The sequence below is a fragment of the Labrus mixtus genome, chromosome 7 (genome assembly GCF_963584025.1).
Source record: "Labrus mixtus chromosome 7, fLabMix1.1, whole genome shotgun sequence".
Taxonomy (NCBI): Eukaryota; Metazoa; Chordata; class Actinopteri; order Labriformes; family Labridae; genus Labrus; species Labrus mixtus.
Genome location: NC_083618.1, coordinates 10076070 through 10101782, shown reverse-complemented (window position 1 = coordinate 10101782; position 25713 = coordinate 10076070). Strand labels below are relative to the sequence as shown.

Genomic DNA, 25713 nt, shown 5'->3' with positions numbered 1-25713 from the left:
CTATGTACAAACACAGCCAGTAATTTAGGTAAGATGTGAGTTATTATACGTTTTTAAATCAGTTAAGTTGATAAACCAGATTTAGCATGGAGGCCTATTGAAAAAAAAAGAAAATACACATTTTACGTGTAAACACTAAACGAAACAGAAATGGAAAAAGAAAACAACAAAATATACAAAATGACAAAAAAAAAACATAGCACTCAACTTCATACATCAATTTCTAAAACACACGAAACTCTTACGTCAGGGAGGTGTCCAATATGCTCTTTCGATTTATTGTCTTTGTATAACCTTAAATCGTGTGGTTTGGTGGGTCAGTTGTGTGGGAGAGGGTGCATTGAACAGGACAGAGGGGAGAAACCATAGACTGTAAATATTAAATATTAGAAACACAGTTGCTCCCTCTAGTGGTAATAAGTAGGCCTGTAGTTGTTCCTCGCTGGGTTTCAATCTGTTGCAGTCATTATGTCCCTCTAAAGTAGCTGAAATGAAAATCAAATGTTTAAGTGCTGTTGCCTATCTCTTTCATGCCTTTTATACTGTCAGAATATTCAACAATCTTCCATAAGACAGAATATTCTTTTCTTTTTTTTCTCAACCCTTATTCATTCATACTTTCAGTAAAAATTCCCTTTCAAACATCAAAATGTACCACATAATTCATTTTGTGAATTATTCTTCTTTGCTAGTCTTTTTAAAACCTCAAAATGAATGTAACTTTGTTATAACGGAAGTCATTCAACCTCTTCTCTTTTATTTGCAGGTGGTGTGGTAAATCTATTTAAACGTTTAGATTATCAAGACACTGAAATGTACAGATAATTCAAATTTTCAAATTCTTTATAATTTTAGTGTAAGTTTCCCTAAATATTCAGCCCTTCATAGATTAATTACATTATAGCGGCTACAGAGGGTTCAGGGCTACAGTGGTGATGATCACTCCATTAAGAGGAGGTTTAATAGTATTATAATAAACAGCTCTAAATTTGGCTACGTAGCGCACAATTTTCACTCCACATTAATAATGAAACCACAAAAATGTACTAACATTTGTTTAGAATCTGCTTTTACAGCAACCAACGGTAACTCCAAATTTATTCAGACATGGCCTTCCTTTCTTTCAGAAGCCGTCCGTCTGTCTAAAATGATATTCAGTAAGTTCTTGAACTTCAGTAACAGTGTAATTAAGATACAGCATCATGGAGACTAAGAGAAAATAAGCTAATGGTTGACTATTCATGGTATGTTGGGTCAGGTGCTCTCTGGGAGGGATTTGTTTCCTCCTGAACTCTGCTGCAGCACATGAGGGGTCACATGTAGTGCAGACCAAACAGTCTCACAGCCATGAGACAACACTGTTTGAAAAAAAACCAGCCAAACACTGTTGTTACAGAACTCTTAATGACTCTGTCTTTACAGTGAATATCTTTTTTCTTACTCTTATTTCTGTTGTTCTCTTCATCTCTAGAAATCAACTTTACACACAAAGAACAAAAAAAGCGTGCTTATTTAATTAAGAAAGAAGGAAAACAAGAGTGAGAATTACAAACAAATATGAAACTCTTCACTTTAAAATGTTTCCTTATCTTTTGTAACTTTACTGTAACAGTAATATTTACATCATTTAATTTTTTTCTGTATCATGTACTGCACATTGAGCTGACATTTGATACTTATTTATTGTTTTTTATTGTAACTTATATATTTAATTTACATTTTCACTTCTAACACTTTGTGTTTCCATGTTGTCAGCATTCAGAGTGAAGGCAAAGAAGAATAATTTACCCAGAAATGTCTATTTGAATTGTGAGTTTGACAACTTTGATTTCACCTAACATTCCTTTATATCAATAATTTCTATCTTGTGATTCATACAAGTTATTCCTATTATTCACAGTTAAAGAAAATTGGATATAAATTTGTGAATTAGAATGAGACATCTCTAGATCATCAATGCTCAGCCCTCTGTTTAGTAACTGTTTTAGTTTCATGCTACTTTTGGTGCTCTTGTGAAAAACGCACATTTTTTAAACAAAAAGTGCACATCAACAGCATCCTTCAGCACTACAGAGAACTGGAGAGATACATCACCTCTTTTGTTTTTATACAACTAACATCACATAGAAAAACCAAGGGAATGAGGATAACATAAATAATTCAGCGTGATGTCACTGATATCTTTTTACAGGATTTATTGATGACTTTTGTCTTACATGCAGATGCTAAACGTGAGATGCTCCATTTGACATGATGTGACTCTTTTTGCAAAGAATACAAAAAAGAAGAAAGAAAAGTCAGTTGTGTGGATTGTTTAAAATGTTTTATATTCAATAGCTTGTGACTTTGAGAAAGTAGATTTTTTTGTAGCCTATTACTAATTCTAGATTCGATCAGCTCTTTCCTGTAAATGCATTCCTCTTTATGATCATAAAGGAGGGTATATGTCTCATAAATGGAGCACGGGTGTGTCTGCAGATCGTTTGCACTGCACCAGCCTGAGGTGGACAGCAGGAAGCCGAGGAACAGGCTGAGGAAATAAAGGGATGCTATTGATTTACTGGCCACACACTCATCTTGTGACGCCCATGCACTCATAGCTCTAAGGTCATACGTCAAAGGCAGGCATGACTCGAGCTTTGCTCACATTTCTCACCGTTCTCTCTGTCCTTAAGCAGACATAGAGTACAACATTTTCATTTACACCGTGCCAAGCAGCCATTGATTTTCCAACAATGCACTTAGAAAATATTGTCCTGCTTGAGGGATATCTGTTCCCTCAAGTGTGTTCATTTTAATTATTAAAAAGTTCTTAACTACTAGATCTTCAGCGCCTTGAAAGTTGTGCACAAGCTCCTGAGTGCTTTTTTGGAGATATTTTATTTCAGACATGAAAGAATGAAAACCGCTTAAATGTTATTCACAGTAAAATACAAAAAAATAAAAAAGTAGAAGTGGAAACACTTTTAGCTCAGGTATGGAAATAAAATATAATAATATAATAAAGATGGTATGTACAGGATCAGGCTGCAAACAAACACAACAATCTGTTCAAAAGTTAACAAATCATCACTTATCAAACCTGTCCGTGCTTAAGTTTATAAGAAGGGGTGGTGCCAGTTTGTAGAGTTCCAGTGATGTCAGAGGCCAGAGAGAAACTTTATGGTAATTCATGTTTGAGCCCCTCTTATAGTGAGTGAGGAGACTTAAGTTAAGTCTCTCGGGAAGTTGTGTTTGGGCTCAGAAAGAGGACACACACACACACACACACACCTACAGGATGAGGATGCTGGTACTGGCGCTGTTGGTTTCGGCTTTTGCATTTGTATCTGCATCTGGGTCAAGTGAGTGATTTTTACTATCTGTAAGCTCTGTATGCAATAAGTATAAAACAAATGTGGAAGTTATAACTCAATGTCTTTTTTATTTAAAAAGTGTTACAACTTCAGAAAACTAATATGTATGTCTCAGTGCAACTACACTGAAGTGTGTTTTCTCTCATTTTCACACTTACAAAAAAAAACCCAAAGCACGAAAACATGGAGAGAAATAAAGTGGAATTATTTTGCTCAATTCTTTCATTAAACTGGGCAACACAAAGATTAGAAGCTCAAAAATGAGTCTAAACCATGTCCTTAGGTGGATTTTCCCATGTGTGATGTAACCACCTTTATAACACAGTTCAGATAACAGGCAACTGTTTGATTTTAATGTCTGTGCCTAATTCATGTCAACACATTTCTGCTTTCCCTCCAATTACACACTGATTCCTTGAACTGGCGTATCCAATTGAAATTTCTATGTAATGATCTGTGATGAAAGCTAATTTCATGCCAGCGTAGTCTGCATTCTGTTCAAGATAATAAGATAAACAATCATTTAAATAACATTTTAACACAGTAACTAACTCTTACAACCATTACTGACGCTCTTTAATTTGTGATGTAAGGGTGATAATCCAGAAGGCTGTAAATTATAACCATTTATTTCCATACTTGGATATTTAGAAAATCATTGTTCATGTTTTTGTGTGGTGATTAAGTTTAATCATACATCATATACACACACACACACACACACACACACACAAACCCGCACACACACGTTCATACACATACGCATCACTAGCTGAGAAAACACAACCTGTGAGTCAATGCTTGGGATCCTACATTCCTCTCACTGGGATTACTGATGCTGCAGCTCAGCTGATAGTCACATGAAAGGGATTGGGGGGGGTGCAGACCGTGTGACTCCCACTGCTAAGAACCCCGATGCGCCTTACCCCTCAACGACACCAAGAACACTGATCTGGCCTCATTTACATAAGCATCTCTATCATTACTTTGTGTAAGGTGCTGTAAGTCTATAACTTCAACTCTTTATACTCTTTACTCAATATGAAGTACATGATATAACCACACAATTTGGCAGGGGGAATGATATAAATGCAAACTGAATACACTGAATAAAGCAATAAAGAACATTTTTGAGGTTAAAAAGCTTTTTTTTAAATTATTTGTCATGTTTTTCAAAGTTTGCTACAATACATCATTTGATTGGTTTTGGTGTTTGACACAACACAAATGTCTTCCATTACTAATAGTTTTCTCATTTCTTCCAGAGTCTAAATATCAGTTCACACGTTACCGCCCATGGAACACGCGGATGTATCCAATGTGGAAAGATGGAGACCAGAGGTTTAGGAACTCCTGGACTGGTAAGGCTCATTCATCTGTTTAGAAAAACAGAAATGATGAAAAAAAAAAAACAATCTGCAACTCAAACTGAAAACGTTTTTTTTTTCTTCTTCTTCTTTCCAGGTGGTGAAGTAACTTTTGATGTGTCAAATGATTCACCCACCCTCACTGGAGCCAAAGCAACCTTTACTATTAATCTAAACTTCCCAAAGAACCAGACCATGCTCCCTAATGGTCAGGTGGTCTGGGCACGCAACTGCACCATCGATGGTGAGATAACCTCTCTTGTAATAGATGTAACACTGCAGGGGGGGAGGTACGAAAATTTGATATGCAACCTGTTGGGATCTTTTTTTTAGTTTTTGTTGTTTCTTTTTCATAAATGCTCAAAGCCCCATTTTAACATTATTTAACAATGAGCATATGAATAATGAAAAGGGTTTTTAATTTATAGATGATAATTTAAAAAGCCATATTCTTTTGTTATTAACAAGATCTTTGGTCTCATATTTATATGTTTAGATATAGTTTATATGTCTGTTATTGATTCTGATTTGGTTTTTGTGTTATTCAGGGAACCAATATCATGAAGGTCAGCCTGTGTATCCCAACCATGACAATGACTGGACTGGAGTTTTCCCAAATGGTGTATCGTTCAAGAAGGGCAAGGACAAGAAGAACCGCTATGTTTATGTGTGGAAAGCATGGGGTAAATATGTTTGTTTAAATAATAATCAGTCTGTTTCAGAACTAGGCTGCTCCTCTACTGCAAAATATGCTGCAGCAGTAACAATCTGGGTCAGCTATGGTACCCCCTTGTGACTGAAAACCTTCAATAATCAGGACACAAATATCCTTAAAAATCAGTGGTGACTGTCCTAAGGTCTTTTCCCTGAACAGCATGACTGTGATGTAAACACCCTTTATGTCTGACAAAGGAAACTATCATGCTCTTCCACATCTGAAGACCAAATGTAACAGAATAAGATTGAATAATAGTTTGTCATGGTTTTTATTGGCATGATCGACCTAATTTACAGTTATATTATTTTACATCATAATTAGGTAAGCAATTCTGAAGCTACCCAACAAACCGATTTGACCATTGACCCTTTTGGATTAACTATGGCCTTTTAAAGGCCGCCAACACATGCTGCTGTACATCAGGCCAAGCTACTGTGAGATATGTAAAGCATAGACTTAATGTTCTAAACCAATAGCTGAGTATGTATGGTCAAAATGCCCTGATTAACAACAACAGGATTACATACACCAGTCACCTGCCATTTGCTCAGTGAAGTCTGAATCTGAACTCTGAGCTATCAGTTTCCATAGAAACTCACATGAGCTCACTTTTAGCTTTAAATGTCTCTGCTGAATGGACGTGAAGCTGATTGTGAAAAGTATTAATTTACTTTGACAACAACACAAGTGATAAATCAAGTTATCTATTGTTTTTTTAAATAATTATATAGAATGGAATTAATTTTATATTATAGAAAATGAATGCACATCGTTTCATAAATACTGATTACATTATGGGGTAGAAGTTAATTGTAATCCTCTATAGGCCTATTCTGTGTGGCCCACAAACCCCAAGTGATTTTTATGTTTGGTCCCTTATATTTTGAAGGTTAAAAGCCCTCCTATCCTCTAAAACTCAGACCAAAAATATGAGTGAATTCTTTCTGGTCTTCTATATCCTACAATCTGCTGATAACAGCATGTCAAGTATAATGAGGGTGATTTACAAGGATGACCACTCTTAATATTTAAAATGTTGCTCTATTCCAGGGCGTTACTGGCAGGTTGCAGATGGACCATCGTCCTCCCTCAGTCTCAACACACGTGATACTCCCCTGGGCTCCTACAACATGGAGGTTGTCATCTATCACTGCCGCAACAAAGACAAGTTCATCCCTCTCGGCTATGCCTCCACTGTCTTCACAGTCACAGGTATCCTATCGTACCTACTTGAAGAAAACTCTTCTTTTATTATTTGTACCTAAAGCTGATCTGTATCATAACATCTCTACGTATTTCTCCCCCAAATCAGACCAGGTTCCCTTCATAATGTCCCTCTCCCAAGTCAATGATGTTAACCAGGCGGACCAGAGCTTCATCCAGAAGCGAGCCATCGCTTTCGGTGTCAAGCTCCACGATCCCAGCCAGTATCTTGACAATGCCGACATCAGCTTCAGCTGGGACTTTGGTGACAGCAGCGGTACTCTGATCTCCAGAGAGCTCTCCGTCACACACACATATCTTGACATTGGGACGTTTAGACCCCAGGTGGTCCTAATGGCAACCATCCCCCAGACGTGTGGAAGTCCCACTGTTGGTGAGATATAAAATGTCATTTCTTTTTTTAGGATTTACACAAATACAAATAAAAAAAATTTTTAACTACAGTTTGCTCTGTTTGAAATTGTCTTTCAGTTGTTCCCATTGATGCCTCTGCTGCTTCAGCAGAGGTTGTGGTTACCCCCACTGCTGCAGCTATCCCAACTGCGCCGGCTGAAGAAGGAGACACAATAGCTCAAGATCTCCCTGCATCTGATGTTCCTGCACTTGCTGCCTCCTTGCAGCCTCCTGCAGCAGAAGACCAAAACACAGTAGATGCAGGAACAGCAGTAGTTATTGTTGCTTCAGTAGCTCCTGAAGTCAATGCAGCTATTGTACCAGATCCCGCCAACACTGTTGTCCCTGCTGCAGGAGCAGATACTGCAGCCGCGGTCACAGTTGCAACAGCAGTTGGTGAGGTTGTCGATGCTGCAGCTGAAACTGTAGAGCTGACAGACGCTGCAACAGCTGCTCCAGTTGAAACTGTTGTGGTTGCAGATGCAGCTGAAGAAATTGTGCCTGTAATTGTTGATACTGCTACTGTTGCCCCTGTTGCAGAGGGAGAAGAAGTTGCAGTTGAGATTGCTGCCGTTGTCACGGTTGCGCCCGTCGCAGCAGTAGTTACAGATGTTGCTGCTTCTCCTGCTACTGCTGCTCCTGAGGCAGAGGTTGAGGTCATTAATGCTGCTGATGATGTTGCTGCAGAGGTTGTCCAGGACGAAACAGAAGCCCCTGTTGATGACATTGTAGTCACTGTTGCCACTGAGGACACGGCTGTTGAAGACCCAGCACCAACTGATGCCGAGGCTGAAATAGCAGCCACGGAGAATGCCGTTGCAGCTACTGCAGCTCCTACAGGTGAATAGTGCCTCCAAATAAGTATTCTTGAAAAACAAAGATAAAGTTTTTGCAATGTAAGTGTGATGAAATATGCCTTTTGTTTTTCCACAAACAGCTGTTGCTGTAGATCCATCACAGGTCGCCCTGATTGTGGCTAAGAGAGACGTATCAGAGCTGATAAATGACTGTAATGTCTACCGTTATGGCTCCATTGCCACCTCTTTAGATGTTATCCGTAAGTCTGTAAAGTTTTTGTAATAATGGCATTTAAAAACATGCTTGTATAATAATATTCTTGATAATAAATAATATGATATCTGTGAAATTCATAACATTTTCTTTTCACCTCTTTTCATCCTGCAGAGGCTATTGAAAGTGTAGAGATTGTACAGATGTCGGGTGTTTTGTCACTGGCGACTGAGTTGGATCAGAATGCTGTGGACGTCACTGTTATCTGTCAGGGAAGGTGAGTAATGACATTATTCAATCACACAAGGTACTAGAGTTGTTGAGTTGGTTGTTAAATTAGACTCTAGAACCTATCGAGAATCAATCAGACATATTACAAATATTACTCAAATCAAGAAAGATTCTGTAAGGTTGCATGTAACAACATGACTTCCTTTGACGAATGTCTTGAAGGTCACATATTATCCTTTTTTAAATAGGTCTGACAGCTCCCCAAAACATGTCTGTGAAGTTTCCTGTTAAAAATCCATTCTGATCATGTAATTTATCATGCCTATAAACCCCTCTGTTTCAGCCCTGCTCAAAAGAGGTTGTTTCTGTGTCTATAGCTTTAAATGCAGATTAGCTGTGTCTGACCACGCCCCCTCTCTGGGTCGTTTGGGCTTTCTCGCTCCATGTCCTATTGTTTAAGGTGGACAGGCAGACTCAGAGGGCAGAACAACACCTAGCTGTGAGAGTGTCATCCACCGGGGGGAGGGGTTACTGCCCTTTGTGATGTCATGAAGGGAATATCTCCAAATGGCCTGTTTGAACACATTCTAAAAAGTGGAGCAGTCAAAAGACTGAGAGGACGAACTTCCTCACAATTGGGGGTTTGTAGACCAGCTAGGGTCACATATTAGGGTTATAAAACCATGGTAAAGTGTATTTTGCAAAAGATGTGACCTTTAAAGTATGAAATTCTGGTTTTAGAAGCTTCTTCAATAATCATTCTACCGACACACAAAGACAGCATCAGAAAACTCCAAGATATTATTGCTTTCTCCTGCTGAAAAACATGAATTTGCCATGTCTGTTGTCCAGAAATAGGCATAATTTGTTCTCTGCATCTTTATTATATTTCCTATAGCTTGCCAAGTGAGGTGTGCACAGTCATTTCAGATGCTGACTGTGTAACGCCGATGGAAACCATCTGTACTGAAGCCAGACCTTCTCCAGACTGTCAAATGATCATTCGTTCTTTCTTCAATGACACTGGAGTGTTTTGCATCAATGTCTCTTTGACTAATGATGTCAGTTTTGCTGAAGCAAGTGCCAGAGTCAGCGTGTCACTAGGTGGGTGGATGAAAAATTCCTGATTGGCACTAAAGTTCAGAGTCCATTGATTTGGCTCTCATTTACAATGTGCATCTCTTTCAGCCTCCACTGGTTCCCCAGCTGGAACTGCCGTCACAGTCCTTGGTGTGATGGTTCTAGCCTGTGTGGTCTGTTGTTTAGGTTTGATGTACAGGTGAGTTTGACATTTTTAACTGTTTACTTCTTTGATATAACATTTTTTAAAGCAAAGGTACTGTAAATATATAAAATTGTCTTAGCTTGTTTAATTTTAGTCTCTCAGTAATCCTGTAATGTCAAAATATTTCTTAAAGTGAGCAGAAAACACAATCAACAAAGGCGTATAAATTGAGCATATAGTATTATAAAGTGTAAGGGTTCAGGGGTTTGATCCCTGTTGGGTACCAAAATAGACCGCTTACTGATGAGACTCTATACAACAATTCTTTGAGCTAATGCCAGCATGCTAACATGCTCACTATTAAACTGAAAACATGCTGGCTGCTGTTCAGCAGGTTAGAATGAACATGTTTACATTGTAAGTACAGCTGTAAGCATGTCAGCAATTATTTATATTCACTGAACAAAAAGTACTACCCTATGACTCGTTTGTAGGTGCATATATTAAATAGATAGGTCACTTGAAAATAGTTCTAATAGTTTTAATATTTCCCAATGTCCGGACTATACTACTTTACTTTAATGTCGGCATGCAAAAAGGTCAACCACTGAAAGTCAATGATAATTTTACCTGACTTGCTGAAAGGCATTCAAGGCAACATTAAGTAAAGTAATATAACACCATGCAACTTAGCGTAGCTTATAGAGCATAATGGAATATAACAAAACATAATGTATCTGCTGATTCAAACTAAAACCAGTCATTTCTAAACGTATCCAAATAGAAAATCTGTCCCAGTTAATCTGAAAGCGAGCCAGCTGCTTGTTAACAGTTTTAAATTCTTCTTTACTTTGTAAAATGATGATTGCAGCTTAAGCACATTTCACTTTGGTTAACCAAATATTTGGTTTAACTCAGTGATTACTGAGTTTTTCCTGACCTTACTTACACATGTTCCACGTTTCTTCACAGGCGGTTCAAGCAGTACCAGCCACTCAGAGAAGACAATAATGGAGGCAGCCCAGGGGTAACATCGGTGCCTATGTTGTTGTGGAACTTGTTGAGCAGACAGTCAGCGGGAGAGAGCCGCCCACTGCTTCATGGGAGGGTTGTTTAAATATCATTATCGACTTGTGCATTCAACATTTACAACATCTGCTTAAATATCTCCTTTAACACTTCATACTCTCACTGTCATGTTATTTTTACTCTCGGTTCATGTTTATCCCAGAACCATTTAAATGAACCAAGCTACGTTCACCAGCTCCTTAAACAACTAAATATGTTGTTCTAGAAGAGAGCACGGTGTGATACAAATGTTGAAATGCTTGAAGAGGAACATAATATTTATTTTGACCAACAGTATTTTTTATTAATTGGCACTGATAGTTTATAGAAGCCATTCGTTAGTCTCTTACTTGTGGCTTACTTATATTTACCCTATGGAAAATGAACGATGACACACTATCTTTACAATGTATTGTAATCACTCACATCACAGAGAGTTATGTTTGCTACTCTGAAATTAATAAAAACAAACTCTATAGAAAACATGTTTGTTATTTTTCTACTTTTGTTTCCCATTCATTTGCTAACAGTATCTTATGTCATAGACTGATAACAAACAAATTAAAGTGGGAACAATTTTCAAACTAATCAACAATAGCATCATTTGGTAAGTTTTCAAATGATCAAGGCCAATGAAACACTGTGGCAGAATTTATCCATTCAGCTTTGCAACATTTTTGATTTGAACATAATCTGAGTCTTTGATGCATTAATTATTAGTTTGAAATAAAACAATTGATAAAATAGCTGCGTAACAACAAAGGGTCTCTCACAGGGAGAGGAATTATAACACAATTCTACGATTCCCCTCAGCTCTACAGAGGGTTTTGGTGTTTTCCTGGACATATTTAATTATTTTTTCACTCTCATTAATATCACAAGCCTTTTCAGATGACAGGCAGCTGTTTCCAAACAAAACAAAAAGCTTTAATAAACCAACCATGCACTACCTTCTTAGGAATTAGACAGGTCCAACACGGCCTACTGGGGACTAAACCTAAGCTTACACGACATGTAATATTGGACTTAATGGAAATATGAATCAGGTCGTCAGACATACATATATACATATTATATTGTCTGTTAATGTTGCTTCCAATCTGCTGTATATGTAAATAAAACATTTTTGTGCTAAATCTCATTCACTTGATCAGTTGTATGACCTGAAAGTTTGTTAGGTTAGCTGAAAAATGACTGACAAATACTGCAGGTATGAACTAACTTAATAAAGCTTTGTTAAAAACCCACTACTATAAAAAAAAAAACAATTGTTCTAACATTTGCATCAAGATATCTCAAAGGGAATCAACCTAGTTGGGGCATTTTACCGAATTAGTTCAAAGTGCAGTCCCATTACAAAAAGAAAAGGTTTAACAAAACAATTAAGTATTCAGACATGAATATTTACTGAGATTATATTATGATCTATTTAAACCCAGGGCATTAAATGAGATAGTGATAAGCTAAATAAATAAATAATTAATCAAATATCATTTATAGGGTACTTTCTATTGAGAAGTAGCTGTCCCCAATCCTGACCCCTAAATTTCAATTTATGTAAATACCACTTAAAACATTTTTTAGATTTGTTTCAACTGTGTAATTTAAAAGATCTTTATGATTAAGTTTAAACAAAGGTTGAAAGACTCAGATTTATTGTGGGTTTAATTTTTAAATTAAAAAACTATGCTCAAAAAATCATGTCCCTTGTTTTATGTCACTACTGAAACACACGAGTTTTAGTGGCTTGGCTGAGCCTAGATTTAAGCCACACCCCTGAATTTTTGACCAGGAAGTGACATTGCATCCCTGTCCCCCATGACTGAATGATAAGCAGCTAAATCCCATAATTTTTTAAATAAATGTGTTCCATAGTATGAAAATCAGTGTGTTACTTTAAAAATTGTCACTACCAAACACATATTCTCTTCAATTATGTAAACTTTTTGGGGTTTTATGCAAATGATTATGTTTCTATGGGTGTACACCTCTTCAAAGATGTGTTTGCTAGCATTCTTTAATTATGCTCAAAATTAGCTAGAATTGTCACAGTTTGGCCCCAGAATATATTTCTGAACTGCTGTCCCCTTACCAGCCAGTGCGTAACCTGAGATCCTCAGGCAGGAACCTCCTTACTGTTCACACCTCAAACTTGAAAACTGAAGGAGATCGAGCATTTGTAGCTCGGGCTCCTCGGCTGTGGAACGACCTGCCTGAGGATCTCAGACTAGCTACATCAGTATCTTCTTTTAAATCACTTTTAAAAACACATTTTTATCGTAAGGCCTTCTTATAATCCTTGTTTCATCCAGGATGTTTTATTTGTTTTACTTTGTCTCGGTTGTTTCTCTTTTCTCTGTTAATTGAATGATTGCTGCACAGTTGTTTTATTTTTCATGCTTTTAATAGGATTTTATTGTTGTGTATTTGTTGGGATTTTTTCTTTTTTCTGTAAAGCACTTTGTGACGTTGGTTTTGATAAGTGCTTTATAAATAAACTTTATTATTATTATTATTACTACCGAAACAGTCACTAGCGAATCATATGGTCAAGTTTGGTAGTGACATTATCATTTCGGTAGTGACAAAATGTAATGGTAAAGTAGTTAAATCTCATCAGTTTGAAATAAATGTGTTCCAAAGAATCAGTGAGTTTCTATAAGCATCATCATTTCAATCATCTATTTACAGCAAATAAGCAATTGATAAGTAATGTTTGTACTATATGGTCATGGATGAACATTTTTCTTCAAAAATAATTTATTTTATTGACTACTAAACATACGTGCTTGTAATATTCCCAACATCAGACATGTTATGAGTTAAAATTAAGCAATAAAGTTGAGGGAATATGATAAAACACTACAAAGAAAATACTGGTCACTACCGAAACACTGGTTGTTTTTAAAAATATATATATATGTATATTGAGTTATCAACTAAAATGTTATAATACTGATTGGTTAACTGTATAATTTTTATTGATTTTATTGTGAAAACCTTATTTTATTGTGTAAAAATAATCTTTACATAAAGGAAGTAAACATAATACGAACAGGTTAACATAATATTGTTTTTATCATAGTTTAATACTATGTTCGGTAGTGACACATTTGGGGAGAGGAAATACAGTCCAAAACAGTCTAAAAATACAATATCAAATTTGACGATTCTTTAACTAGATATGTGTACTTCAGATATGGTACTATATATATAGGGGAAATGTTTTTGGAATAAAACTTTATATTTCCAACCTGACTTTGAACCAATTCTGCAGAATGGCCCAGTTATGCTTTTGTTGAGCTGTTTACTTACAATATTTACAACAAGAATTTAAACAGGAAACTCTGTGATTGGTCACCTGTCTGGTGTGGAAACACCAGATGAATTATCATAGAGTGAAGAAGACAGTCATTGAAATGGAAATGATTGTGAGTTAACTTGAATGCATCACCTCGTCTGTGAAAATGAGACAAGTCAGACAAATTTGAAAGATTATGGTGTTTGTTGAACAGTGAGGACAACAACTTCCATGATACAGCTCATAGTTTGTCTTTTTTTTTAAATGAGAAACCCCCAGCAGCATACCATATTGTTTCCTTAACTTTTGTATTTTAGGATACCTCATCGGCCAGAAGCTGCATGATCATGGCTGTCAGAGGAACACATGGAAAATAGTAGAACTGTATAATAGACATTAGCACTGAGCAACAACTTATAGTAGTTGCAGGGAGAGAATATGCAGATAAAAGATCAACATTTAGCGCTTTAAAAGTTGTGCTATCTATGCAAAATCTAAACTATAGAATATCATTGAAAAATAACAAGATGGCTTGTTTAGACTGCAGCAGACCGCAGCTGTACAAACCATAGACAGTCATATCAGTGACACTCGACATGCTCTCTGCATTGAGTAAAAAATGCATTTCAAAAGCTAAGTTATACGACCAGTACAGCTTAGTGCGCAAAAAAAAAAAAAAATAGCGGCCATCATGTTCTTCTCTCTGCTCAATTAAAATGATCTATCAAGATGTCGCAGGATACTTTAATGCATTGAGTGTGCGGAGCTGCAGACAGTAACATGTACATCATATGACCCACTGCAGTGCAGGGAAAAAGGCTGACGTCACTGCAGCAAAATGTTTAATGGAAGAAGATATGGCCTAGTCGACAGCAGAAAAAATGCTGTAGCGTGATAGGAAGTCCATATTAATGATACGAGTACATCTTTGTGTTTCTAAATTAATGTGAGAGTTCATAGTAACAATGTCTTGTTCCATGCAGCAGGTGGATTTCCTAAGTGCATTTTTATTGGATAATTTAACAATGATCTTTTTTTTTCTGGGGGGGGGAGGGGATAAGAAATAAAACAGGCAAATATCTGTGCACCCTTTTAACAACTTTTTAGGATATTAGAATGGAAATTGTATTGTTTTACTCATGCATGGACTGCTCCTCCATGTTTCTCTTTATTTACATACATACGTATTCCAAATGAATACCCCTATAACGGACTTGTAGCACCGCAGTACTCCATTATGGTAATTACCAAACTCTGCTGTAAATCATGTTCCCCATTAACATGTCACTGACTCACATGTAAAATGTTGTTCCTCCAACCCTGTTCACTCCAGACGTGCACTGCAGCCAAGTACAACTCCACCACAGTAAAGCCATCATTTTTCACAAATGAACTCTATCTTGTACCAACCGCTCCAGCAGATCCTACAGCAGGCCTGCAGATTGTAGTCCACTTGTCCCAGTCAAAGCAAACCAGCATGACTGAAATATTTTTTATTTATTTTCATTTATTTTATTGCACTTAAAAAGCAAAAAAACAAAAACAACAACAACAAACATAATAGATCAATGGAAAAACAGAAAGTACATAATGATTAGTTAATTAACAAAATATACATTTTGAAAGAAATGTGCTGAAGGAGCCAAATAAACCCAGAGGGACTTGTAATGGAGAACCAGATCAGACTTGAACACTTCCTTAAGTCTTTCCTGGACAATGAGCCTGAGGTGACACCGTCAGTGCAGCTCCACATCTCTGATTCATTTCATTGCCTCTCTATTGCTCACCACTCCCTAGCAACTGATCTCAAATAGGAAGCTGCTTCCTTTAATAGTCCTCCACGCTTCAGAATGACCACAGTCATGATACAGCCGTGAGACTGGCTGCAGACCACAATCAGCACTATAGTACATTCAATATACTGCTCATTAATCCATATTGGCACCAAAAACGACTACTACAAAACACAAAAGGAGTCAATTGACTGCAAATGAAGTGCTTGTCTGTACATAACACAGTGCAGCACCAACCCCCAACCTCCATAGGCCTACAGCTTTTTAGTATTTGAATTTGGGTGGTTGTGTTCAATAATTGTTGTAATTTATAGGCACCAACAATCCAACAGTCACACTATAGAGAGTTCTCCTCTCGGGCTCTGGATTCATACTTGATAAATACTTTCATCACTTTTGAGCACAGAATCTCTTGAAGGAGAAATTCAACCACTTTCCCCTTTCTTATACCCTCTTTTTAAGTGAGCCTCAACTGATGCCAGTTTTGCTAGGCAAAGGCAAATTTCCGTCCTGACAATAGAGTAGACGAAATCTAATCTAATCTCTAATCCAAGATTTTTTTTTTTTTTTTTTAAACTTTTATTTAATTCTTCTTCATGAAGTATTTAAAAGGACTTCCGACATGTAAAATAGTATTTTTGAAATGTCTTGACAGTTTGGGCTTGTTATGTAGAACCCTAAATCTTTTAACAGTTTTAATTAATGCTCTTCTTGTAATAGATGTTCATACACAGTACACTCAACTTTATAGGCAACTTTCGAAATCTTGAAATAAAACCCAACCAAAGCGAGATTAAAACCATCTACTTGACCACCAGTTTATTCAGCAGCCACCAGTTAAAACAGTGTACCAACCATAACTCAAATCATGGTGATTTGCAGAGTTGTTTCACAAAGGGAGTTAAACGATGAATGGGAGACGACGGGGACTGCTGTGAAGGACAGCTGTTGTTGTACACTTTGATTTCTATGCAGTAATGTTCTGTGCTGTTCCCACTGCTGACTGCTGACTGCTGTTACTGCTGTGTATCCTATCCATACAAAAAATAAATAAAAACAGTTAGTTAGTTTTACCCTTTTTATCCCACAAGAGTGAGATATCTAAACGTCTGTTTACATTTGAAACCTGACACACATACTGGGAGTTCAATATGTGGAGACAGGAACAGATATTCTATCCTGATACTTTCATGGCGTTTTATTGAATTCCTGCTCCCCCGGGAATCCTCCAAGAAACCAGAAGGGTCAATTTCTAATGGTAACATCTGGCTGATGGTTAGTTTTGCTGACACGGTTCACTTTAAAATCAGAACCTCTGCATGTGGGAGTGAGTGTGTGTGTCTAAATTAAATGCACAATGCTAACTATAGAGTAGAAAGTGCAGATTTAATATTTGCACATAATAAGCAACAGCAACATGTAGGCGGATTGAAGCCGGATCTGGTGTGAGAATGGAAAGTGAAACGTGTTCGGAGCAAAGAGAGAGGGAGACAGATAGGAGGAAGGGAGAGAGTAACTGACCATAAAGCAGGTTGATTAGATTACACAGCTAAGACCTACATGGGCCGTTTATTACACAAAGAGCCAGACCTCTGCAGTAGAAGCCATGCAGCCACACAAGGAGGTAATTTAAGTGTGTTTGTGAATGAAAAAAAGAATTACTACATCTTAAATGATGTGCTCCAGATGCTACATTAGGAAGAGGAATCCCCAAGTTAGATACTGTATGATCACAACAAATGCTGGGTGCAGGTTAAAATAAAGGCTGTTTACTGTTATGAAACATAAGTGTGTGCATGTTTTGAAGAAAAAGAGCATGAGACAATATGTTAGACAAGTGTGTTGTATTTCCCACAATAGTGCATGAGATGGATAAAAGGTACCGAGCTACAAAGATAACACATAGGAGAAAGTGCCACACCCAAATGCCACGGAGCATGCTCAGAATTACGTCAACCTTATATGAGATTTGCAGCTTCTCTGCAGACCACAATTAAAATGACTACACACACAGGAGAAAACACACTCTCTTTCTCCCTCTCTCTGCAGAAAGATATGAAAGTGTTGCTGCACAGAATACATCCAACATTTATGTTACATTTTTACCCAACATTTAAAGGTTTTGTTCATTTCTGTCTAAAAAAAACAAACAAACAAAAGGGTAATAAGTATGCAGGTGTAACATGCTGTTGCATGCTTGCCTTGTCATTTTGAATTAAGGCTTAATCTTTCCCTCTGTAGTTGATTCAGCAGTATGAAGTTGTATAATTGTACACTGAAACGATGAAGCTTTCAATCCTTGTCATGTGTCAGCAAACATTTATTCCCCTGTTAAGCAGCTAAAAAAAAAAAAGTGCTTGTCTGATAGTGTAAACTACCATTCACCAATTAGAAGAGGGCCAGTACTCAGTCAGTTAGCTGCTAAATAATAAACATTAAACTGGTGAAAATTCAAAAATGATAAGACTTAATAACATTTTCTTCTGAGAGTAAATTATTGAAGCAATGCACAACAACCCTGATAACAACTGTCACTATTCTATAAGTCTCCTCTGACTCCTCGTATAGAATCCATATGACTTGACCAAAAACTCCCTGGTCACCAGAGATGTTTTAAAAGTTATTTGACAACTCGCACTCAAACATGGATTACTGGATATGCATTTCAAGGAAATAGAATAACTGTCGAGTCATAGTTCTGTCCCAGACGCCCAGAACATCAATAAAGTCTTCCATTACTGTAAAAGGAGAGAGAGACAGATGAGAGAGGGTAGGAGACAGATGAAGAAAAAATCAGATCAATGTGTGCACGTTATTCGATTTAGATCCAAAAAAATCCTACATTTCACAGTTTCATTTTAGAACCAGGAACAAAATATATTTTTTGAAATGTTTGATGGAAGGTTGTGCACGTAAGAGAGAAATCATGTATCAGAATCATGTCGAGAAATGACAATAAAACCTGACTGAGTGACTACAAACTGGTGCAAAGAGTCAACGGGTGCATGAATCAGAGCAGTGAGGAACGGTGGGGCGATATCTTTAGTAATCAAAGGAGTGATGTGATGTGGAAGCTTGTCTGGCCTCATGCCAAGTGCTCTGGTTAAAAGGGTGGAGCTGTCCAGACAGGGAGGAAGACAGTGCATGGAGAGAGGCAGCTTTTATCTTTGAAGGGTAGGGAGTGGCCAAAGCTCGAATGCTGATGAGTGATGGAGAGAGGATACGTGTGGGTGGGGTGGAGAGAGGCGTGAGGGTGGTGGGACAGCTGACTTAGAGCATAAAAAGCCCCCTGCACTCTTCAGTCTGATGTCCTGTTGCCTCACGAGCATCTCCAGCCTCCAGCTCTGCATCTTCTCTTAAACAGAACTAAACAAGACCGACCATGAGCTCTTCTATGCAAACCTCCACCTCCTACAGGCGCACCTTCGGGAGCCCCCATCCCATCTCTATGTCCTCCTACTCACCTGTGTCCTCCCGTATGCCTGTTTCTTCAGGACGCTACATGCGTTCAATGTCTCCTGCGGTTGCATCCCGCTCCACCACCTACCACCAACAGCGCTCCCGCCCCAGCGCCCAGCCCGCCCGCCTCTCCTACGACAAGGTGGACTTCACCCTGGCTGAAGCCATCAACCAGGAGTTCCTCACCACCCGCAGCAACGAGAAGGCCGAGCTCCAGGATCTCAATGACCGCTTTGCCAGCTTCATCGAGAAGGTGCGCTACCTGGAGCAGCAGAACGGCACTCTGCAGCAGGAGCTCAACGTGTTCAAGGGCCAGCAGCAGCACGGCCAGCCCAACCGCGCCTCCGAGATCTTCCAGGAGGAGCTGAGAGAGATGAGGCGCCAGATGGATGACATCGGAAAAGAGAGGGACCAGTACCTGCTGGAGAGGGACAACCTGGCTGAGGACCTCACTCTGCTCAAACAGAGGTAGGTACAACACAAAGAGGAAGTAAGAAAAGTATAATGCACAGATGCAAAATAGTTAGTTGTTCAACAATTAATTTAGTCTCAAAAAAGAAAAAATACTGTTCTCCTGACAGTTGCATCTTTTAAAACAATATTTTCCCATACAATTCAAGTTTTGTCTCCTCTTTAGTTTAATATTTCCCTGTTGTGATTTACTATGTTACATACTGTATGTGACGACACACTCTGCATTGTCCACTTTAAGCACAGAGAGTCCCTTAGGGGTTTGTCACTTGAGCCCAGTGATGATGGTGGTGTAGGGCGTGGCACTTGAGCACACTTGACACCAGTAGCAGCGGGATGCAGGACACTGCACTGCACGATGTGCGTGAGTGTGCATCTACCTATGACTGTATTTGTTGATTTAATATTGTGTATACTCGCAATATTGGACAAGAAAGGAGAAGATAAAGGGACCCACAGAAAACTATGACATTCAATGCAAGTTGCTTAATGAAGTGTTAGGTAATCAATAATTCCCTTAAATAATGTTTTCTTTTTGAAAGATCAGAAACATGTGCACACACTGAGTTAGGAGGAGGTGGATGGGTGGACCACTAACAGGGTGGGGCCGGCCGAGGAGCAGGGAGGACAGAGAGGGAGAGGAAACCAGAGGAGGAGAGGTTGGGTATCAGGCGTGGTGAGAATAGCATCAGGAAAAATCAATGTGACTCAATGACTCCATTAGGTGTGTTTGCAGTGTCCCTCTGTGCTGATGGGAGGATGCCAGAGACCCCATTAGGACAAAAGGACCCCTGTAATGCAACATGAATAAAAGATGAGGAAGCAGGGCCCACTATGATTCTTTCCCTGACTAATCCATTTAATGTCCAGTCCGGGCACAGCTTGTGTTTGACAGAACAGATTGAACAGACCATCAAGGAACCCCATGAATTGTAATTATGTTTTCTAGAGCATTATAACGTGTCATTTCTAATTTTCTAGTTTCTACAGTTACATAGAGAATATCACTCTCACTCTCTGTATGCCACGGTTTTACTCATCACTTTATACGAGCCACATTATCTTTGAAAGAAGTGTGTGTCTTTAACCTTGTGTTTGTTCAGATGACCTTATTGAACTAGAGAACCAAATTAGCCGAAAGAAGCAGCTGTTGATCCCACTAGGCGCACCCCCAAACCCTTTTTTGACAGGACAGTGAATTAGCAAATTGATCCTAAAAGCTTTTCGCCAGCTGATGCCTTTGCTGCAACCCCCAGCAAGGAAGGGTATTCTTGGATAAATTCATTACCTCATCCCCTCTCCCCACTTTGTAAAAAAAAATAAGTGATGCGTAAATAAAGTGGTCTATACGGTATCTTTTCATGGTTTAAATATTTTGTGTCACTTATTTGTTCTTTAAGGCTGGATGAAGAAGCCCAGAAGAGGGCGGATGCTGAGGGTAACCTGGCTGCCTTCAGGAAGGTAAACACTCAGCTTGATGGATCACGATTGATATATTGGTCACCATGTCTTCAGGCTTAGATAACAGGATTTCTGCCGTCTTTAACGCAAACACAATTGTGTCAAAATAATTTAACAGAGCGGGGTCTGAAACACAATTGTTATTACACTGTAAGGAGACTTTTTTGCCATGGCACTTTCATGCACTTCCCTTCTTTAATGATTTTCTCAACTATTTTTATGCTTAAACAATCTTTGTTAAATATAAATATAGCCTGGAGTTTTATGTTTTTTTTGGTTTTTTTTACATTAAATACATGTATTATATATCTTAAAAAGCTATTCATGTTTTACATTTAGCAGTGGACGACATATTGCAACATAAATGATGTTTGTCTAATTCAACAACCAGGATGTGGATGATGCCACGCTGTCCCGTCTGGAACTTGAGAGGAAAATTGAGTCTCTGATGGATGAGATTGAATTCCTTAAGAAACTCCATGATGAAGTAAGTGATGTTTCATCCTCTGAACAATTCCACTGTGATTCTATAACAGATACGTCCTTTTTTTTCTCAGGGGTCTCCTATCACAATATGTTATCTGGATATCTTCAATAGCAACATCAAGTATATCAACCTCAAAGGATAAGAAACTTAAGGCATAATATGCAACACTGTGAATATCAATATGGCAAAAATAAAATATTGCCTATATTAATATGTTATAGAGTAAAAACTTTTAACAAAAGCTAATTTAAACTATGCAGTTCCTTGAGTATCTGCTTGAGGCTGACTCAAACAAACCTGGAAGTCCCATACGTCCCTATGTAAAAATGTCAGCTCTAGTTCTTTGCCTGTTGTTAAGTTGACTCAAAGTTTGATTGAGCAAACACTTCTAATTTCATAACCGCCATGAATGGGTTTCCAAAGAGCTGTTCAGAGACCAATGTGTGATGTCACTGAGACTTCGTCCATGAAAATCTGCTCTGAAAGTCGCAGAGGCGAGGCCACCTGAAATTCACAAGTGCAAAAGACTGCAGTTCCTTAAATTGCCACTTGAGGCTGGCTCCAAAAGTGAGCTAATCCCAATGGAGAAACAGATGAAATGGCATATAAAAGGCTTATTATATCCACATTAACTGGAGAAATAAACAGTGATAAGCTGGTACCCAAAATGGATTTGGAGTCACTTAAAAGGCCACTATTTCCTTTAGAGAAAAAGGCCAGCTATAGTCATTAGAAGGCCGATGTGCGCCTACCAACCAGTGAGCAACATTCCAACCCTGATCCACAGACTTACATACACTCAGATTAGTAACCACCAAATGGAGAACTGCATTAAATCGGACATTTGATGATTATCTAGTTTATATGCCAGCTGATGAATAAATCTTGATAGCTTAGCCTTTTTCAACCCTTTGCTCCTCTCCAGCTACAACCTGTTCAAATATGGCCAATTTTTGTCCCAAAACCAACATGATATCAAACTGGACGGTTTCAAAAAGGCAGCTTTATAACGTATAGGGGTCTTTATGCTGGTGTAGTACATAATTTATGCGGCAATACTTACATTTTGCATGTGCAAATAAAACCAAGCATCTGACTTCTTAGAATCCATGGTAAACCCATATATTCTCTGATTGTAGATATTTGTAGAAATGTAGAAATGTATGTAGAAAGAGTTCAAAAGCAGCTCCTTGGAGGAATCTGATAATGGGATGTAGAAGGCTTGACTGGTTCTTTACACCATGTCACTGTTTCAGCTTCAAGAGAAAGAACAACTGTTGGCAAGCTCTTGTTACGAGAGACGTACCAATTGTAAAAATCAGGTCTGATACCGATGTTTACAAATAACAATTTAGGGAATTGCGTATACTAATGTTTTTTTTTTTGTCAACTCTTTTGGTGCAAGACTCTCATATTGCCAACATTTTCTCTTGTTTGACCATGAGAACAGATGACAGTCTGTCCAAAACTCTTCTTTGAATCAGTAATTAGGTTTACTAGATGCCATCATTAAATGATATGACACAAGAGAAAAAAACATTGGTTCATGCCACATTATTTGCTGATGGGCTGATGTCTGTCAGGGCCGATATTGGGCGATACCGATGCGAAAACAATGCATCTGTGCATAATTACTTGATACAAGGGTCTTGTGTTTCCATGATATGTTTTAACTGTTTAAGCATGTTCTGGTGTTATCAGGAAATCCAGGATGTCCAAGTGAGTGTCCAAACCCATCAGCTGAAGATGGAGGTGGACAGCAGTGCCAGGCCCGACCTTACTGGTGCTCTGAGGGACATCAGGGCCCAGTATGAGAACATTGCCACAAAGAACATGCAGGAATCTGAGGATTGGTACAAGTCCAAGGTCAGCAGACAGATACACATAGAAAGAGACATACACCCACCCACAAACCCGTATTAACATTTGTGTGCTTTTTCTTTTTGCTTCTGCAGTTTGCTGATTTAACTGAGTCTGCAAAGCGCAACACTGATGCTCTGAGGCAGGCCAAGCAGGATTCCAACGAGTCCAGGAGGCAGATTCAGTCTCTCAACTGTGAAATCGATGCTCTGAAGAACACGGTGATGCTAACCACCAAATGTCTTGTGTCTATATCAATAAACACTCTTTCATATTTAAAATTCCAACTCTCCATTGCATTAAATGTTTTCAGAATGAAGCCCTGCTGAGGCAAATGCGTGAAATGGAGGACCAGTTTAGCGGCGAAATTAACAACTACCAAGACAACGTAGGAAGGCTGGAGGATGAGATCCGCCACCTGAAGGAGGAGATGGCTCGCCACCTTCGCGAGTACCAGGACCTCCTCAATGTCAAAATGGCTCTGGACATTGAGATTGCTACTTACCGTAAACTGCTGGAGGGTGAGGAGAGCAGGTAAGGGGAAATGAACCTTGGCTCAAGTCTAAATTGATCTATCTTTACTGTATTTTAGTTATATTTGTTTCTTGATTAGATGAAAAACATACAGTTTCCAGTTTACGTTCTATTTTCCATTTCAACCTTTAGAGTAACTCTGATCTAACTTTTCATAACAGATTAGTTTATAACACCAACATTTGATATTCTCTGTCTAGGATTACTGTTCCCATGATGAATATTGGCATGAGCAATCACTTTGGTGACCGAGGTAAGTAAAGCTTCCTTTTACCCAACATCAAATATGTTATAAGCGCCAGGGTTTCCTAACTAAAACAGAGTTGCGAAGTCAGACGAGTCATTTGTTCTTGTTTAAGTGTTTTCTCTGTATTTCTGCAGACCTTAAATGCCTTCATTTCATAGCGAGTAGTAAGACAATCGAATAGCAGCAGGGGGAGATTTTCCTTTAGGTAATACTAAAAAAAAAAAAAAATACAAGGCAGGATCATCAAAGAGTAAAGATTTACTGCTTTGCAAAGGGCCAAAGAAATTGATACAACAGCTGCTTGATTCATTTTAACTTACTTTCTAAGAAGTTCTCTTTTATCTGCAAGTTGCAGTTGAGATAATACCTAATTCTTTCAGAATTTAACAACAACTAAAAAGATTTAAGTTATTACAAGTATTTCCTTAAAACTACTCTTACATCTAACACAACATAGAGACCCAGTAATTCTTTCTAATTCAACACTGGAAGTGACTCTTGAATGTGAATGTAAGATTTAACAAAAGCCTTGTGTGACATGTTACAGATTATGAACCAACTCTGGACACCCACAGCAAGAGGACTGTGGTGATAAAGACAGTCGAGACCAGAGATGGAGAGGTACAATCATTTATAGGAATATGACAAAATGCAAAAGTCTACCTTTATGCTATTTGCACAATGGAAATTGTTGTTGATATTGGAACTATATTTAACAATGCTGTCTTCTTTTTCATCAGGTTGTGAAGGAATCCAGGAGGGAGAAGGACAGGGACTCAGGCCGTATTGACAAGGATGATGACGACGAGTAGAGTCAATTAAAAAATGTGAAAGCCAGAGCCATCAGAAAAAAAGGAGAAACAATGTAAAGACCAAATTCTGATCTGAGCATTCCCACTAGTTATGAGTTGTATTATCTAGCAGAAAGTCTCCCAGTGCAGTATAGGTGCAATGTTGAAAAAGTCCCTTTAGAGAGTGTCACTCTGGTGCTATTTAAGCCACCCAACTTTTGCTGAACAATTGTTATCATCTGTAGGGCTGAGCAAAACCCCTTTATTTACATACCACTTGAGGCCTTGATTTTCAGTGCAATCCTGTGCAATTCTTAGAAGTCCACATGTTTATATAGTATTACACTACAGGCTAATATAGGAATAAATAAATGCCGAAATTTAGTAGTTTGAGTCATATGACTAACTAACAAAACATCAGACACTGCCCTTTGGTCAATACACATTAAAACAAAGAAAGAGAATTAGTTGAGCTACCTGCATTTGTTCACAACGCTTTGCTATTAACTTATTTCAGACAAATGACCAATGTGATTAATAAATAAGAAACAAAAAAAAATGTTGACACTGAAATATGACAGCCACCAAGTAACTTGCTGAATGTGCTTTGCAATGCTGTGTGTACCTGGCAGATCGATGAATGAAAATGTAAGTGCTAATAAACCTAATTGAAGCAGATATTGTTTGTCCATGAAATTATTCGTAAACGAACAACG

General features: G+C 38.1%; 2 protein-coding genes across 2 annotated transcripts; both read left to right on the top strand.

Annotated features, from left to right (window-relative positions):
• The first annotated feature begins 3241 nt into the window (after positions 1-3241).
• pmela (premelanosome protein a) lies at positions 3242-11076 on the top strand. Its single transcript, XM_061042725.1, has 12 exons — positions 3242-3344; positions 4622-4717; positions 4821-4967; positions 5272-5406; positions 6492-6653; positions 6754-7038; positions 7137-7898; positions 7996-8115; positions 8244-8346; positions 9199-9404; positions 9489-9579; positions 10498-11076. The coding sequence occupies exons 1-12, from the start codon at positions 3281-3283 to the stop codon at positions 10640-10642; spliced, it is 2316 nt and encodes a 771-aa protein (XP_060898708.1). The 5' UTR covers positions 3242-3280; the 3' UTR covers positions 10643-11076.
• Positions 11077-18969: 7893 nt separating this feature from the next.
• prph (peripherin) lies at positions 18970-25675 on the top strand. The gene is made up of 9 exons (XM_061042723.1): positions 18970-19614; positions 21018-21078; positions 21470-21565; positions 23267-23431; positions 23521-23646; positions 23739-23959; positions 24160-24212; positions 24754-24827; positions 24947-25675. Exons 1-9 carry the CDS (start codon positions 19070-19072, stop codon positions 25016-25018), a joined length of 1413 nt encoding a protein of 470 aa, XP_060898706.1. The 5' UTR covers positions 18970-19069; the 3' UTR covers positions 25019-25675.
• Positions 25676-25713: the final 38 nt, after the last annotated feature.